Genomic DNA, 18,531 nt, shown 5'->3' on the forward strand with positions numbered 1-18,531 from the left:
GCAGGCTGGAATGACGACCCAGATTCTGCAACCAAGGAAGCACCAGCTCACGAAGCTCCTATAGGCTAGATACCTGTACTGACTAAAACAACTGGACAGGGCATTTAGTCTTGCAAACATATATCTGTTGTGTGTCACAATTTTTGTTATGGATCCAGTGAATCCTACAGTTTTTTTTTATTATGACTGATTATAACTAATTTTAAAGAAATTCCCATCGAGGTGTTTCTGAGATCAACAAGACATTTTCAAGTGTCACCTTGGACTCTGCGAAGTTGGGATTCACATTTTTTTTCTGTATCTCTTTAAAAACGATTAATTTGATCAAAAGCTTATCCACAGATCGATAATGAAAATAATCGTGTTACAGTCAAGATGTTTCAATGACAAACAAGCAGTGAGGGTCTAAGCTGAGGATCCTCTGTGTTCCTGCAGTGAAGCTGAATCTACAGCGTGTCCTCGTCTGCATTTCACTCTGTCACTGATTCTGTGTGATATCACAGATTCTCTAAACTCGTCTCACAGCAGTGGAAAGCGTACGTTTTAATAACCTCGGGATTGGCCGAGGAGCGAAATGCATTTAACTTGCAGAGATAACCTGTCGTCACGGTGCAGGAAGCACTGGAGATGGTGATTTGTTGTACTACCAGATGAGCTAATTAACACTAAGCTAAATAAATGTCCCGTCTGTGTCTCTGTGCTGCTGCTGCCTGGATTCTTCTGTTAAACAGGCGAGATGGGAGAGACTGCAGCAGTCCCACATAAACACTTACCAGCATTAATAACATGAGGCTTTTCTTCTTATCTTAACTTTTAATCTACGTAAAAATAGCAGATCAAACACATTAGTTCCTAACGGTTTCTGCAGTGGAAATATTTAGATCCCTTACTTAAGTAAAAGTACTAAAACCTGAAAATCTTACTGAAGGAAATACAATATATACATAAGTAATTATGTGAAATTGTAATCAGAAAAATGTGCTTGGTCAGAAGTAAAAATGTCCAATGCAGAAAAATGTCCTGTGTGACTGTCACACTGTTATATATTATATCCTTGGATTATTATTACCTATGTACTTATGTTTCACTGTTGCAGTTGGTTGAGGTGGCGCCTATCTGCTGATCATTTTCCTAATTAATTAGTTTGTTGTTAGGTTTATGAAGTGCTGTGACGTGTGTGTTGTGTCGTGAATTGCCATCACAGTTACCACGGTGACAGACATCTTGTTTTGTCAAGCAAAAGCCTTGTAATTGTGATAACGTCCAAACCGTGCAAGATGCAGGGACAACACTTCACAGGTGTGTAGTTGAGATCAAAACGAAGGCGGAGTGTGAATGAGTGACTGACTAGTACTCGTGTCGGAACGGGAGCATGTTGACAGCCGACACAGCTGCTGTGGCTCCATCGATTGGCATGATTTGTATTGGTGATACACATTGTATTTGTTAGTTGTCAAAGATCACGATGGAAATTGTTCTTGGACATAAGGGCCTTACCTGAACCAAGTGAGCTTGACGTCACCTGTAATGGGCTCATATTGGAAAGGAGTTACCGGACGAAAGGACAAATACTGTAACTGTGACTGCGTTTACAAATGAGCTAAAGTAAAACTACATTTATCAACCAGTTAAAACTCATGGTGCTGAGGCAGAAGGCAGCTGTGGACACGACTGACCACAAGGAAACAAGTAGAAAAAAGAAAACACAGTTCCATGTCGATGCAGTCTTGTTAAAGCTTTAATATCAGTTGTTATGAATGTTATGCTCCAGACCGAAATGTAAGGCTCTTTTATAATGATTAAAGATGTCATATTATGCAGCAGCAGGCAGAGGCAGTGCAGTTCACAAGTTTGGCATTACAAAGAGCTCAAAACAGCATTATCAATAAAAGCTTAAAATAGAAAACACACACAGGCGCAATTCAACCTGCTTTCTTTACCATAGGTCTCTTTGAAATGAATGAGACGGCAGCGTTTTAGTCTAAGACCAGACATTGCAATGAATTTTACTTGTTTCTCATGCGAACAATCAAATTCAAGCGTAATCTATTGTTCCGATTAGTTTGAGTAAATATAAGTGTCGGCTAAGTTCTTGCAGATGAATTAAACCTCCAAAACTAATCCAGGACAGAGCCGTAAACCTCCACCTCGCACAGGGACAAGTATTCGCTTCTTTCAGGGATGACCACGTTCACGTAGCGACCGTCCATCCCATGACACTGGAATTCAACAACAGCACCTGGCGGGATGTGTGAGATCACAGCGCACCTGGAAGAAGCAGAAATGGCTTCGTTATCTTTGCAAAGGTTGACCGGCTGAAGAGATTCTTTTTTAGGCTTCACTTTCTTTAACTGTTGGTGTCAGATGTTTTTATTGAGGTTTGGTAATGATAAAGGAGTGACCACATTTTCTTTCATTTCCACACAATAGGGCTCGACTGATTTGTCATCTGGCCGGTTTATCAGCCAATATTAGCTTACTGCATATGTGTCAGTATATGTTGACCAGTAAGTAACACAAAGTGAAGAAATGCCAAACTAGCACTGAGCTAATTGAGGAACAAGCTAAGTATGTGTGGCCCACCTATGGTCATATCCTGATTTTATAACTGCGACATCATCTGACAAAATCACCAAACGCATGCAGTAAATTAAAGACAAAAACTGAGCTGAGATTTCAGTTGTATCTAATTATAAAATGATCAGTCAGAGAGAAAGTTACATATCTGTATCAGTATCGGTCGAGCTGTATCATACAATCTGTACTGTCAAGATTGGAGATGTTGACCTACTTACTTTTAATTATGTTAGTACTGTAATTAACAGTCTGTAAACTACCTGGCATTGTTGTTGCCGTCGTTCTCAAGAGAATCTCCGATGCGGATCTCGGCTCCATTGAGTCGTTCTGCAAAGAGATCTCGGTTGACTATCTTAACAGAAAACACCTTGTGGGTTTTGCGCAGGTCCAGTCGCCACCACGGCATTAAGATCTTATCTGTTTGAGCGCAGGAGGCGTCTTCCCACTTGGCGGCGCGATTCCCATCAATGGCATTGTATGCCAAGCCATATTCAAACATTGTTTTCTGTGTGGCTTTCCCTTGGAGTGCCAGGTTCTCTCCTGCAAAAACAACACGGTATCAGAACTGATACCTTTATTTATGTTTCAATCATGTTAAAGTCATGACTAACTGTGGATTTTCTTAAACGTGTCACAACCTGTAGTTGTGGAGTTTGAAAGTCAGGGAGATTCAAAGCAGAGACACATTATAAAAGATAATGCACTGTTACTTTTTATTTCATGCACTGAACAGAAATTGTGGCATGTATAAAAGTTTGGGCTTATTAAGTCGGTACTTAGTAACCCCCCTTTTGGCAGATTGCACCGCATGCCAGTGCTTTTTGTAGCAGCGAAGAGTTTTTCTATTCTTGATTTAGACTGAATCAGTGAGCGACTGTGGGTGTCTACATCATTGTTTCCAAAGTTTCTCTGTTTCTGCCCATCCAGACTGCAACGCAACCCCTTCAGCATTTCCAAAAGTCCCTGTTTTAAGGGCTCCAATACTGTGGAGTAAAGATCTACCCACAGATTTTCAATGACATTTCCACAACCCATGTTAAACAATTTGCAAGGTGTTTATTTCATCAAATACTCCTTTTTTTTCTCCAAACAAGCCTTTGGTGATGGTGGCCAAAGAGCTCAATTTAAATTCACTAAACTTGTTTCACTTGTCTGGACTTCTATAATTCACCTCAACTGCCACTTCTTCATTTCCAGTGAAAGTTTCAAGCTGCAAGTGCTTTGATAACTTTTTATTGGCTTCCCTGCTTAGCAGGTATCCTCAGTCCGTTGTTTAGAGGAGCTTTGGTTGGTGAGTTTTAATTTATCATCAGCTGACAATTCATGATGACAGTTCTTGACCTGCCTCGCACAAGACAATTAAAGCCTATAACGACTTATTTCTGAGACTTTACAAGTAGAGGGGTGCCCAAACTTTTGCACATTCCACAGTTACTATTTGCTTTTTTAAATTTTTTAAATTATTGAAATAAAGAGTAAGAGTGCATTAATGTTTGAAGAAGTGTGACCCAAGCCAGAGTGGCCCAAATCTTTACGAAGCCACTAATAATCTGAGAATGACATTCATTTTAACTGTACATCGTGGGATGGTTCAAGTTCTCACCAGTTGGGGCACGATACCCATAAACCTCCACTTCACAGAGTGAAAGAGTCTTGTCTGAACCAGGTAGACCCACAGTCACATAACGTCCTTCCACTTGACTGGTGATATTCAGAGCGTATGAGCTCCCTAGAGGGATTTCAGAGATTACACCAACCCTAAATAAAATTAAAAAAAGAGACAAAAAGAGAATATGAATATGAATGATTCCTCCTTTGCTTTAGCCTTGAGCCATTCCCAGTCCTGAGGGAAAATGTGGTGATGAATATTGAACAAGGAAAGAAAGGAACAAAATGGCTGCCCAGGCTCTTGTTTTTGGTTTTTTTCATCTAAATCCTATAACCACTAATGAGCACTCACACTGGGTTTGCAGCACCGTTGTCCTGTAACGAGTTGCCGACGTGAATCTCTGCCCCGTTGATCCAATCTGCACAGCAGTCTCCTCTGTTGGTGATGACGACGGCGGTGACGACGTAGGACTCCAGCAGGTCCACCCTCCACCAGGGATTGGTTTGTGTTATAGTCTGGGAGCATGAACCAGCTGTGAAACTGGAGTCACGGTTTCCATCAATGGCGTTGTAGGCAGCCGCGAAAACATCCCTCTCTCCCTCGAAGCGGTGCGACTGAGTCGCTTTGCCACGCAAAGCGACATTTTCTGTGACGGAAATACACATGGCTTTATGTTGTTGGTGAATTTGTTTACACTTAACCAAACAAAGTGATCTAGACAGCGTGCCAGGGTCCCGGGATCAGAGGCGCAACATGTGACACAACAGCCTCGACATCTGTCCCGCCATGCCAACTCTTCCTTTAACACAGATGTCGATTCCCTCCACTCCCACATAAAGGCTGAACAGCAATATCCCACCCTCCATATTAGCCATTATTTAAATGGTAGAAATGTAAACCTCTGCTGAAGCTTTATAGATGACACATAAACACAGATATTCTCACATCATACTTACGATAAGAGTAAGCCGAGTACGTCCACAAGAACAGCAGCAAAAGGAGTACTACGGTGTGTTTCATAGTTTCTGGTTGAGTCAGAACAGAGAAAACTTTGTTCATGGAATTAAAGTTTCAAGTGGCATTTTACACTTTCCAAGTATATTTTGACTGTTTGACTGATAAAGACGGTCAAGAAGAAGAAGGAAGAAAGAGAAAAAACCTGCAATCAATAAGGGATTTTTTTAAGGAAGGACAAGAGGAACATTAAAGATCCCATGTTGTAGAAAGATTTCCATGTCTTTTTTTTTTTTTAATTATAAAGCAAGTCTAGGTTCTATATTAATACTGTGAAAGTATAAAAGTGCTCAGTGCTTAATTTGTTTTAGCTGAGTGTGGCTCCTCGATAGAGCGTGCAGGAGGGCCACTGTCAATTCTCCGGACAATGACCTGCTCTATTCACACATCGGGTCAATCAGACATTACACAGACTTTCTACTATTGTGGAGTGAATCAAAGAACAGCAAAGGATGCAAACTACAACAAGCATAAATGAGATAAATAAAGCGTAACACTGATGGCTTCATCTGTCTGTTAAAGTGATGGATTTGTATCAGTCATCATTCAAACTGCTGTAAAACTCTGCGCTCACATTTACATACATCTTTATATTTCTACATCTAGGATAAAGACGCTGAGTCTGCAACGCTGCCTGTAAATACAACCAAGTCTTGACCGACTGAGAGTCTGAGAGAGACTTACAATGAAAGAAATGCTTACCCTGATTCCTGGTGACAACAAATGTTTTAATCCCTGAGGTCCAGTTATTCAGCTCTTCTTCAGCTGACAGGATGAGCTCCTGTGTCTGGTCTCAACACCCTTATAAACAAGTTGTTTGTGCAATAATCTCCCACGTACAGTCAATCATTAATACAGATTACATTAATCGCAAACATCATGGTTGTACATATTTGAACTAGATTTCAGTGGTCAGCTAAGGACACATCATGACTTAATCCAGAAGGTTCATGTAATTACACACTCATTGCATTCCTCACAGAGAGAGACGACTGCGCTCTTCTTATGTTATTCTACTTACGTTATGGCGACTCCTTTACTCAGTTTCAACTTCTTTTGTTTGCTCCCGCACCCCTTCAGTTCAGTTCTATCGTTCCAGATTTACTAAACCAACAATAACAAAAATCACATATATAGATCATCTTGCTTGTAGCAAACTTGCCATCTGATTTCAATCGGACAGTGTGTAAGCTCCTTTTAATTCCAGTTTGTTAATATGCTACATACGGGCCACGTAAAGGTTGTGACCTTACGAATGGACAGAGACGCAACTGTATCTTGTCTTATCTCAAAGGAGCTTTGTGTTCAGGGACAGGAAGTAGAAACTGCAGTGTGCTAGCGTGTGTGCGCTAAGGGGAGCAGGTAGCTTGTAGGCCAGCTATAAATACACTTTAACATAGATGCACAAGTGAAGATTGAATTCTACTGAAAGGACCAGACTTCTGGTGTTGTGTATTTCCTCCTGTTGCACAATACAATTTAACTGAAAAGACATCAGCACGCTCTGTGTGTAACTTTTTCCTTTATTCACAGACTTAGACAATTCAACGACATCCCCCTTATAGTCAGTCATTAATATAAAACATTAATCACAGATGTCATGGAGTACAAACTACATTTCAGAGGTCATCTAAGGAGCATCCATCAGCATGACATTTATAATGTGTACGACACGCTCACAGAGAGACGACTGCGCTGATCCAACACTGTCACTTCATTCACAGTTACTATAAAGATTACATTTAACTATAAAATGTTGAGGTTTCATTCACGGTGAATTGGCAGCACGTTGCACAGGCCAGAAAATCTCATGGCTTCAGGTGAATCAACAGGAGGACAGGACACTTTTATTTTTTTTTTTTTTATGACAAACTATCTGAAAGAGCTCCTTATCTATAGCACTACATTTACCTCCCAAAACTGTATCCGTGTCTCGACTGTAAGTTTAATATTTATGCACAAAATATTGCCCTAAAAAAATCCCACAATGGAACAAAAATGGAGCTGATACCAGGAGCTAATTAATAAGTTCATGAAGGGATTTCAGACACAAATTGGTGCCATTTGTTGTTTTTTCTCTGACAATATTGAAGCTGAAGTTGTGATTCTGGTTAGTATGAGTAAGAGCAAAGTGTTATTGTGATGCATTTTGAGCTTCTTCAGAAACTAATCCAGCCTGGATCCAATCACCTCCACCTCACACAGACTGAGGAACTCCTCTCTGTCGGGGATGACCACGTTGACGTAGCGACCGTCGATGCCGTTACAATGGAACTCAGCAACGTGACCTGGCGGGATGCTCGTGATCACAGCACACCTGGGGAGAAGAAGCACACTCGTGTCAGTTTTCTACGCAGCACACACAGACTTTGAGTAACCGCTCTGAAAACTACCTGGTGTTGTTGTTGCCGTTGTTTTCAAGAGAGTCTCCGATGCGGATCTCGGCCCCATGGAGTCGTTCTGGGTTTTCATCCCTGTTTGTTATGTTGACGGAGAACACTTTGTGGGTTTTGCCCAGGTCCAGTCGCCACCAGGGGCTGATGTTATTCTTCGTGTGAGTGCAGGAACCCTGCTCCCAGTCGCTGTCACGATTCCCATCTATGGCATTATAAGCAAAGCCAGACGAATACACAGACGACTGTGTGGCTTTTCCTCCGACTGCCAGGTTCTCTCCTGCAGAAAGAACATCAATATAAACATGCAGATCCTTTTCTTACATCGCTTTGTAAGTTTTCAAATTCTCACCAGTCGGGGCCCGGTACCCGTAGACTTCCACTTCGCAGAGTGTGAGCGTCCTCTTTGAACCTGGTAGAGCCACAATCACGTAACGTCCCTCCACACGATCAGTGAACTCCACGGTGGACGACACGCCTGCACCCATGACGGGGATTGAACCGACACTAACAGAGAAAGAGAGAGAGAGAGACTGGAGTCAGATTTTACACCTGCAGTTCTTCAGGGTTGAATATAGTAACATGAAGATTAAAGGAACAGACTTGTTGTTACTGGTGACTGAAGGTTTGGTTCTTTAAAGTTGAACTGAGAATTGATTTGTGCTCAGATTTCATGTAAGGAAAATATGAACTATAATGAAACTACAGCATAAATTCCCATTTTTCAAAAGAGGATAAAAACCTTTTTTTGAGATGTTTGTGCAGATAGCGTCTCAGCTTCAAGCCTCTGCGGCAGGAAGTTAAGGTTTGACTGACTAAAAATTCAAAATTTACTGGAGAACATGTTGGTGCTCTTCACTCCATATGTTGAGAGAAGGACAGTAAGTTTTTATTCTGTCGTTCTGCTTTTAACAGCCTTTAACAAATCTCGTTCTCCATAAGGGTGTGTGAACTTTCAGGCAGTTTTTTATTTTTTAATTTTTCCTTTTTGAATTGAAGAATAATGAAAGGTAGTCAGGGGGCACGGAAGTAAAGGTAAATAATTCCTTGTTTTTTGTTTTTAGTTTTTTAACTCTGACAAATAAAACGGAAAAACTACAGAAGCCTAGAAAGGCCATACTCGCAAAAATTTTTTATCCTGTTATCTTGAGATAACAGGATAATTTCTCTGTTATCTTGAGAAAACAATGGTCTGTTATCTCGAGATAACGGGATGAAAAAATATTTGCGAGTATGGCCTTTCTAGGCTTCTGTAAAATAAAAACTGCTGTATTTTTCTGTTTTTTTATTCCCTCACATTGGGTTTAATAAACCGTCATTTTGTAGAGAGTTTCCTATGTGGATCTCCAGGCCGTTGATTCTGTGTTCACAGCAGTCTCCTCTGTTGGTGATGATGACGGAGGTGACGATGTAGGACTCCAGCAGGTCCACCCTCCACCAGGGGTTGGTGTGTTCGTCGGTGTGGGTGCACGACCCCGCCGCAAATGTCGAGTCACGGTTTCCATCGATGGCGCTTTCGGCAGATCCAAATATGTGCTCGTAACGGTCTGACTGGGTCGCTTTCCCGCGCAAGGCCACATTCTCTATCAGTGAGACAGGTGAAATACACGTCAAAAGACTGAAGATTGTGAATTGTTAAACTTAAATCGGTATCTCAACTAATAATTTTACATTTCCCCGAGAGCTCATCACACTGCAACCAAGGACAACATGTGGAAATAGACAAACCATCAGGTCCAGACAAAACAACCAATGTGGAAATGTTGCAAGCTTCACAGAAAGAACTGAGCCACAGCATTTGTTTTGGCCTGAGTTGCTGGTTGCAAAATTACATTTGAAAGTCACGTACACTTATTGTGGTAGCTGAACTTTATTGACTTGCTGAAGTTTATTGACTCGCTGAAGTTTATTGACTTGCTGATGAATGTATTTTGCTGTGGAGAAAACTATTTGCTTCCTTACACCAATTACTACTCCAAGGATTTTCATGCAAAAGCTAAAATCCAGACATAATTTGTAAAAAATACTATTTACTTTTACTAATTACTGATTACAGAATCAATTTTTCATTTATATAGTGCCAAATCCCAACAGAAGTTATCTCAAGGCACTTTTCAATAGAGCACCTCCTCCTATCCTCTAATGTGAATTTAACAGTACATTTGTCATTAGACATAATCATGAACTGACAAATGTTTTTCAGGAACACACGTCACTGCATCTGTTGATGTTTGAAGAGTGAAGACGTAACAGATCCTCTCAGATGATACTTGCCATAAGTGGAAACTGAGCGTGTCACGAGGAGCAGCAGGAGGACAACACTGACTTTCATCATTCTGGTAGGAGACAAATAACAGTCATTAATAGACCATATTTTCAAAATTTACACTTCTGATTCTTATATTGGATTTTGAATTTGACAACAGAAATGGCTTTTCTAGGCTTCTGGACCATCGTCACTTTAATGTGGCAAAAACAATCAAAGCTTCTGATTGTGTCTTTATAACATTAAATGTTCATGACAAAATAAGCAACACTCAAAGTCTAGGGGGAAAAAATGTCCTTAGCTGTTGTTTATTAGGAGTTTAACAGTGAAAAACACAAACTGTGTGGGTGCGGTCTGACCCAATTTGACTGACAGTGACCCAGCAACATGAGTAAACAACAACATGATCGTCATCACATTTTTATTTAAATGTGTTTTTATATCCTGATTGATCGTTAGAGGTCTATCAGCTCAGCCCTGCCCACTTTAAACCAGACGCTTGAATTTCTATCCTATCTGAAAATGTGAACCCTAAAGATATATTAAAATCAAGTTTTATAAATTGCATTACTTGAAACACAAATCAGAAGTTAACATTTTTACAATAAATTCAATCCAATGTGCAAAGATTCAAAATATTGCAGGCATTATTTGCTTCCTTCTGCTGCAGAGGTCCAAAAGTCTAAGACCACCGTCCCACTGTACAAAAAATGTTTATTAAGTAACATCCAAAGAGCATGATACACAGAAATGAATGCACTTAGACGATCTGATGCTGCAAAGAAACGAGACGTGTTACCTGGAGACTCGGACAGAGCAACGCTTTCTCCCTGGAGTCTGATGGTTCAACAGAAGAGATAAAAAAATCTTCCAAACCCCTAAAATCTCAGCAGTTTCTCTGCTCTTTATACGCATCTCTTTCTTCACCTCTCCTTCAGTTTAACCATAATCCAGCCAATCATCAGAAATCAGATCAGATTCATCTTCCACACTATCCAATCACATCCCATTGGTTTACTCCCATGCCTGTGTATTTCACTTCCCTATTTGTGATTCAGATGTCAGAGGTTAGCCAAGACCATTCCCAGAAGTTGCAGAAGATTACACAATGAACTGATTTTTTTTTTTTTTTTTTTTATTAATAATATTGAGTCAAGAGTTTTCAATAAAAACAAAGTAATAAAATCAATGTCACAGTGGTGTCACTGGACAAACTGCTGGAGTGAATTAAACGAACCATTACACAAGGCCTGCTGGAGCATGGGCAGATAACTTGCACATCATGAACTGGTAAACTGAGTATAATATATATAGTTATACTTATAACCAACCAGCACAGATATTTGTCTGTTTATTCTTGCAATAATTCAAGGTAAAAAAGACAAGTGTATCATACATTAAAGGGGTTCGTGTGATTTTGGGGAGCAGCACTGCAGCGGAAAGTTACCAAAGTATCAAGTAGTTAAAGGCAAACAATAAAAATCTTTTTGTACTGAAAATGCTTAGTTGTACTTTTTTACCTTGCACAATGTTCACTTTCCCAGGAACTTCTCTCTTCTTTAATGCGTCACTTGAATGTCAAATGCTTTGCTACTTCTCTGTTTTGGTCTCTGAACACACAAACACATCCAATTTCTCATGAATTTATTTCAGATTTAATATGTGGTAATGCCTTTTTCTGATTATGGCCGGCAATGAGACACTACAATGTGCAGAGGTGGAAGTTCTCAGATCTCCACTACAACAGTGTAGAAATACTCTGCTAAAAGTAAAAGTCCTGCATTCAAAATTCGACTTGAAGTACAAAAATATTAGCAGCAAAATGTACTTAAAGTACCAAAAGTACTTTACCTGCTGATTGCTTCTCCTGCTTTGCTCATATTCATTAAGTCAAGTCCAGTGTAATCTTAGAACTTTCAAGTTTACATGATCATTTTAATCAGTAGTAAGTCGACCAATTATTTAATTACAAATAATTTGCTGCAATAAATCCTTAAAACCACAGAGGCTCTAATAATGCAGCAGGTTCACCAGTCCCAGACAGTAACAGCAGCATCAGTTGTCAAAATGTTCCAAACTCTCAACTATAACTTGTGTGTGATGCAACTTTAGTTCATCTTGAACTTTTGCATCGTCTTTTCTCTCTTCTGTAACTTAAGAAATGCTGTGATGTGGCTTCCAGTGTGTAAGAGATGTCAGCGTTGACCAAATGATATGCCAGACAGCTGGCATGATGTTTACTTTTGTTGATAACGCAGCTTGTGTTGCACTGAAAATCAAATTATCCACTTGGCCCGATGACTGAAAGGAGGCTTATTGGTTTTCTAGGCTGCTTTTGCAATGTGGCAAAATAAGAGTTTTGAAAATGTGGTGGCAGGAGAAGAGCTCGGGGGAAATGTCTGTTCGTCTTCTTCATACGAACTCAAGGCAGAGACACAGTTTAACTTCAGCTTCTGCAGACTCCCACCAGTTTCTAGTTATAACTATTATTAATAAATGTAAAAAAAAAAAATTCAAGATAATGAGGCAGGAAATCACCCGGTGTTACCCGAATCAACAACCAAGCATTCTGGGTTAAATGGTAAACTTAGGTCAAACCAGCTCAGTGTGTTTTCTGTTACCCAGCGGTGGGGTTAAGGTTGGGGTCTGTGATTCAAACATATATCATTTAATATTAGTAGCAGCAACAGCAGAATTATCTTTGGAGATAATTCATTACAAACTGTTCCAACTAACTGAAAACAAGAAAAGACACGACAGGCTGTTTCTGTTGTTTCAGTTTATTTAACTAACGAAATAGAAATCTTCAAATAAAACTCATTTACAAAATTAGACCAAATGAAATATATTCTAAACAAATACAAACATGCAAATCTTTGCAATTCAAAAGCACCACAAACTACATCCTGCATCGTGATTGCTAACACCTTGCAGCACCTCTATTCACAGCACACTGAATGAAATGATCACGAGTAACGAGAAAGGTGTTGCACGTGGAGATAGTTGCCAGTGTTCAGTCTCACCGCTGTGTTCAAAAGGACACATGACACTAAAGAAGGACAGAGGTTTGGTTTGTACCTGCTCCGATGAAGAGTGACTGCGTGGACCCCATACTCATTTACTGAAGTTACTGATATTTTATTCACTGAACAGTCACTCAATTATTGAAGAAAATTTAAAACAAAGAACTATAAAAGAAAAGAGCTCAATTTAAACGAACAATAAGCTAGACTCAAGACAGCAGGATCTGTCGTAATTCATATTCTACAGCCCAAATAACATGCATTAAATCTGGCTTTTGATCGGTAATCCATCTTTAGTCTGTACAGGTTAAACATCTGTACTTTAAATGTCACCGAACCTCCTCAAACCTAATCTAGTCTGGAGCCGTACACCTCCACCTCACACAGGGTCAGGTACTCGCTTCTTCCAGGAACGACGATGTTGACGTAGCGACCATCCATCCCTTTACACTCGAAGGTTTGGGTGAAACTTGCGGGCATGCTTGAGATAGTAGCACACCTAGAAGAAGAAGAAGAAAGGAGAGAAAATGGATAAGTAATCTAAATATAATATTTAATGCCAAATATGTTGTTCCAAATAAACAATATGGTAGATAGTTATAGTAGTGTTTTGATAAATTACTTGGGATTGTCGTTGCCAAAGTTTGAAATAGAGTTTCCAATGCGGATCTCCGCTCCATTGAGTCTTTGTGGGTAAGTATCTCTGTTTGTTATGGTAACAGAGAACACCTTAAAGGTTTTGCCCAGGTCCACTCGCCACCAGGCATTTAAGTTATAGTTTGTGTGAGTGCAAGAAGCCTGATCCCAGTTGGTGCCACGATTCCCATCTATGGCATTATATGCGATGCCTGTAGCATACAGCGACGACTGCGTAGCTTTTCCTTGGATTGCCAGGTTCTCTCCTGCACAAAGGACACAGTCACAGACATCAGCCCTGTAATACTTAGTCCTCCTCAATGCTATCTGCAGAAAAACGTGTCAATGTGTGCATGTCTTAAACATGAAATGTATTGCTATTTGCACATTGTTGCCCTTTGCAGTGGTAAGAAAAATGGAGAGTTGCATTGATGCCTGTTGTTTACTTGGATCAACACTGCAAAACCAGCAGTTAGCAGCAGTAGTATAGTAGCGTGTTATGTGTCAGCATCCACAGGTAGATATACAGGTAGATATCTATTAGTAACAGGAAGAAGCAAACTGAGGCGGCAGCATCACGGGACAAATCACATCTCTCACCAGTTGGGGAACGGTAACCGTAGACTTCCACTTCGCAGAGTGTGAGCGTCTTGTCTACACCAGGTAGAACCACGGTCACATAACGTCCCTCCACACGTCTGGCAAAAAACATCCTGAAAGACTTTCCCGCTGGGATCTGACTAATTATACCAACCCTAAAAGAGAGAGAGAGAGAGAGAGGAAGCAGGGCATGAATCTTGTTCTATAATTGCAGTATTTGAAAGAAATAATACCCAACACCTGGCCATTCTTATATCATCTAATTTAAATCTTCAGTCATTCGGTCACTTATACATTTTTATCTCTCGTTTTGTTAAAAAACTTATGGTTATAAATTAAAAGTAGATCCAGTTTCATAGTATTCCCAGTTAGTTTTACCAGGAACCATGTTGTCCATGTAAACAACAAACTGCTGATGACAGCAAATGGTATTAGTTTTATAATTATGCCCAGGGCTGCACAATTAATTGGAATATTATATACATTGCATTATGGCAAGCAATTATTTTTATAAAGATAAAATGTGTGAATACACCATAAATAAGCATAGTGGTGCCTCAAGAAAAATCACACCATCATCATCTAAAAAGTCTGTCAGTGAAAGTAAAATGCCAAAAATGACCATTCCAACTATCGCAATACTTGCCACAATAATAACAATATGATTATTCTATTTCATATATATCATTCAGCCATAATTATGACCGATTTTTAAATTTAATTGAATTTAAATTTGATCACACATTTGAAGTCCATCTACATCAGAGGTTTTGTTTACTCCGTTACCTACTAGATTACAGATCCTCTTACATCTCCTGCTGAACGAGAGGAAAACCTTGTTTCTGGTAAGTCAGTATGTTCACTTACTCACATTTCTCTAGAAGAAATAAAGGAATTAAACTGTTGCTCTATCTGTCGCATGTTTCATCTACATCCAACAACTATTAACATGCACTCACAGTGGGTTTGTAACACCATTGTATTGTACAGAGTTGCCGATGCGAATCTCTGCCCCGTTGATCCTTTCTGCACAGCAGTCTCCTCTGTTGGTGATGACGACGGCGGTGACGACGTAGGACTCCAGCAGGTCCACCCTCCACCAGGGGCTGGTTTGGCTTGCAGTGTGGGAGCATGAACCGGACAATAACGCAGACTCACGGTTTCCATCAATGGCGTTGTAGGCGGCGCCATACGCATCTTGCGATCCCTCTAAGCGCTTTGACTGAGTCGCTCTGCCACGCAAAGCCACATTTTCTATGAAAGAATGAGTTGAAATAAACATTAAAATATATAATTGGTGATGTTTGTAATGTAATAAATCTGCAATAACAGATTTTCTGGGCCACTAGGGAGCAGCAGCAACTTTGACACATGATCACCTTTTTAAGTTGGTTTGACAAAATTGATTATTTACACATCCAGCATTTATTTGAAGTTGTCATTTGATACATGATAAATCATTAAAATGCCTAAATTACTCACTTTCAATAGCAGTGTCGATAAAAGGTTTTCATGGAAGACGTAAAGATTCGACTGAATTTTTGTGTAACAGTGAGACTAAGTTGTGAAATGTAAGGAAAGTACATTTACTTTAAGGCTGTAGCCAACTAGCAGAATTTTGGGGTACTTATACTTTACATGAATATTTAAATTTAATACCTTATATTTCTACTGCACTACATTCCTGAGGAAAGTATTATTACCTTTTCTGCACTACATTTACCTGACAGGTGTAGTTACTTTTTACTCTCAGATGATCATTTCAATACCCTTTGATCATCTTATAAATACAAGGAACTGTAATACAGTAAATTAAGCCACTTCAAAGTATATAAAATGAGTAGAAATATCTTTACTTCAGTCAGCTAAAATATCAAAATGCTGCTTACATGTTTGTTAATGCATCAATAATAATAATTCAATAGTCTAACAAATAAAAATGTTACACTTGACAAAGCCATTTATTTGAGTTTTACGTATACTTTAAGAACATTTGCTTTTAATAGGCTACTTACATATTTTACTAAACTAATGTTTTGATTGCAGGACTTCTATTTGTAACTCAGCATTTTCAAATGTGGTATTTTTTTCACTGCACAATTCGATTCATATGACCAACAAAGGTCGGTCACCCTGACTGCACAACACAAATAACTACACATCACCTCCTCTGATTGGTTTGTGTTGCTTTAGGTGACTACATGGACATCTGTTGATCCTCCATTACAACAACTCTTAAGAGGTTTTTGAGTTTGGAGTTGAAGCTAAAGACCTGACCAAATCCACTCAACACATCCGAGCCAAATGAATCATTACTTAATCGCTCCATTGATCGTACTTACGATAGCGGTAAAATGAGCATGTCCCCAGGAGAGGCAGCAGGAGAGGCAGCAGCAGCAGCAGCAGGGCTGAACTGTGTTTCATTGTTCTGAGAGAGAGAGAGTCAATAACAGAAATGTAGTGAAATGTATCCCAGACACATAAAAATTAAATAACAAAGCAAATAAGAAACATTTGTGAAGTCTTAAGCCCAAGCACAAAAATTTAATTACCATCCAAATTGTGTTTATTAAAAGCAATGCTGTTCAAAGACAACCTCTTACCTTGGCTTGTGAAGTAAATTCAGAGAAGGATGAGGAGCTGCCGTTGATGCTGCGCTGTTTAGGAATATTTATATGCACATCTTATTATGGCACTTGTCCTTTGTCCTTCCCTTTGTATTTAGATTTAGGTTAATTTGGACTACAAAGGTCAGTGATTGGCAGACACTGGTGATGCTGTAAAGATAGTGTCTTTGATTTTGTCTGGTGGTACCTTTGTAATTGTAGATTCAAGATTCAAGAATTGACTGCCCCGTCAGCTATGACGCACTGAAAGATAAGATGAACTTTATTTATTCATGTTCTTTTATTCAGAGATTACTGTGATGTGCTCATTAAAACATAAAAAATAAAACAAAAAAATACAGCCATAAAAACAGAACACGTGACTGCACTGTTTGAAGTTCAAACTTACTAAATAATTGAAGTTTTACACATCACGACATTAAAAGAAAATACACAAGCGACTTCTTATGTAGTTTAGTTCTTACTAAATATTTACACACACTAACTAACTGCAGGTCTTGGCTAATTGTTGTGTAGCTAACTATATCCAACTGACAAAGCTAACGTTAGCTTGCTAATATGCAACATAGTTGACTTGAAACTTGATATATACTGTTTAATAATGATGTTTGTTTAATTACTTTTCACAAAAATAACACAACATACTTTAAATTAGGAAATGTTATGGCAATAATATTTGACTAAGACTAAATGAATAAATCTTGTACCGGTTTGCGAATGCTAGTCTTTGATGTTACAGTGACATCCTGTTGATTGCTTTTAATTAAACAGTGCTACAGATGCTTTCTAGTAACTGATTTACACAACCTTTAAATCTTTATGAGCTAAGACATTTCTTAGGTTTTAATGGTGCAATCTGATTTAGAAAAGTTTGAAACTAACTAGTTTCTAATAAGAACTTAGTGGATTTACGAATAGATGATGAAACCCAGGTGATGAAGCAAGAGTCACTTTAGAGCATTTATATCGGGCATGTTCAAAGTCGGACTTTGGTCAGATGTCATACGGCCAACAGCTTCGATCTTAAAACATATTATTTATAGCCCGCTGGCACTGTTAAATAAATCATAAAATTTTTAATGCAATTCCTCCTTTCACCTCATGGTGGCAGCACCACTATAATGCTATCTGGCTGTGCAACTTTTCTGTGTGTGAACCCTTCTCCGCTCATTTCTACCATGGTGACTGCAAGTAAAAAGAGTAAAAGTTGAGAGTGAGGGCCGCCGCTTTCAGGAGAAATGGGAATTACAATATATACGAGTTGCATGGCAGACACCAGCAGATTTCTCTGGTTGACTTTTACCGGCAGCTGGATAAAGGCAGGTTTCCAGAAATGTGAACATTTGCAAAGAAAAAAAAAAGATGAGCTTATTGGGCTCCACATATTTGTGTGAGCAGACATTCTCTGTCATGAACTTAAACAAGAGCCGATTGAGGTCGAGACTAAGTGACTCCCACTTACGTGACATTTTACGCATCTCAACCAGTGCCCTCAAATCAGATCTCAGTATCATCCTTCTCATTAGTGTCAGCAACTTATCTGTTTCTTGGTCAGTCTCAATTAACAATGAAAATCCAAAAGCACAGTTAATATATGCACTTGGACTTATGGAACTTATTTTATTAAACTCTTGATATAAGATTTGGCTATAACTGTTGATGTCATGTACCTGTAGATGTGACACAAACTATTACTTTCTGAATGATCTTGTAAAAGACACGAATAAAATTCACATGTTTTAACAGACAACTTTGCATTACTTATAACTCCTGTTTAAAAATGATC

General features: G+C 39.1%; 2 protein-coding genes across 2 annotated transcripts; both read right to left on the bottom strand.

Annotated features, from left to right (window-relative positions):
- Window positions 1-1,720: 1,720 nt before the first annotated feature.
- Window positions 1,721-10,789, bottom strand: LOC130172058 (uncharacterized). The gene is made up of 13 exons (XM_056380476.1): window positions 10,659-10,789; window positions 9,868-9,929; window positions 8,891-9,176; window positions 7,946-8,100; window positions 7,594-7,873; window positions 7,368-7,517; window positions 7,112-7,137; window positions 5,903-5,965; window positions 5,143-5,211; window positions 4,538-4,832; window positions 4,181-4,335; window positions 2,838-3,117; window positions 1,721-2,268 (listed from the first exon to the last, which is right to left on the bottom strand). The coding sequence occupies exons 1-13, from the start codon at window positions 10,772-10,774 to the stop codon at window positions 2,118-2,120; spliced, it is 2,088 nt and encodes a 695-aa protein (XP_056236451.1). The 5' UTR covers window positions 10,775-10,789; the 3' UTR covers window positions 1,721-2,117.
- A 1,836-nt stretch (window positions 10,790-12,625) lies between these two features.
- Window positions 12,626-17,178, bottom strand: si:ch211-215k15.4 (fucolectin-6). The gene is made up of 6 exons (XM_056381400.1): window positions 16,722-17,178; window positions 16,461-16,546; window positions 15,078-15,372; window positions 14,119-14,273; window positions 13,505-13,784; window positions 12,626-13,381 (listed from the first exon to the last, which is right to left on the bottom strand). Exons 2-6 carry the CDS (start codon window positions 16,540-16,542, stop codon window positions 13,231-13,233), a joined length of 963 nt encoding a protein of 320 aa, XP_056237375.1. The 5' UTR covers window positions 16,543-16,546; window positions 16,722-17,178; the 3' UTR covers window positions 12,626-13,230.
- Between the last annotated feature and the right edge of the window lie 1,353 nt (window positions 17,179-18,531).

Source organism: Seriola aureovittata, chromosome 7 (assembly GCF_021018895.1).
Source record: "Seriola aureovittata isolate HTS-2021-v1 ecotype China chromosome 7, ASM2101889v1, whole genome shotgun sequence".
NCBI classification, from domain to species: Eukaryota; Metazoa; Chordata; class Actinopteri; order Carangiformes; family Carangidae; genus Seriola; species Seriola aureovittata.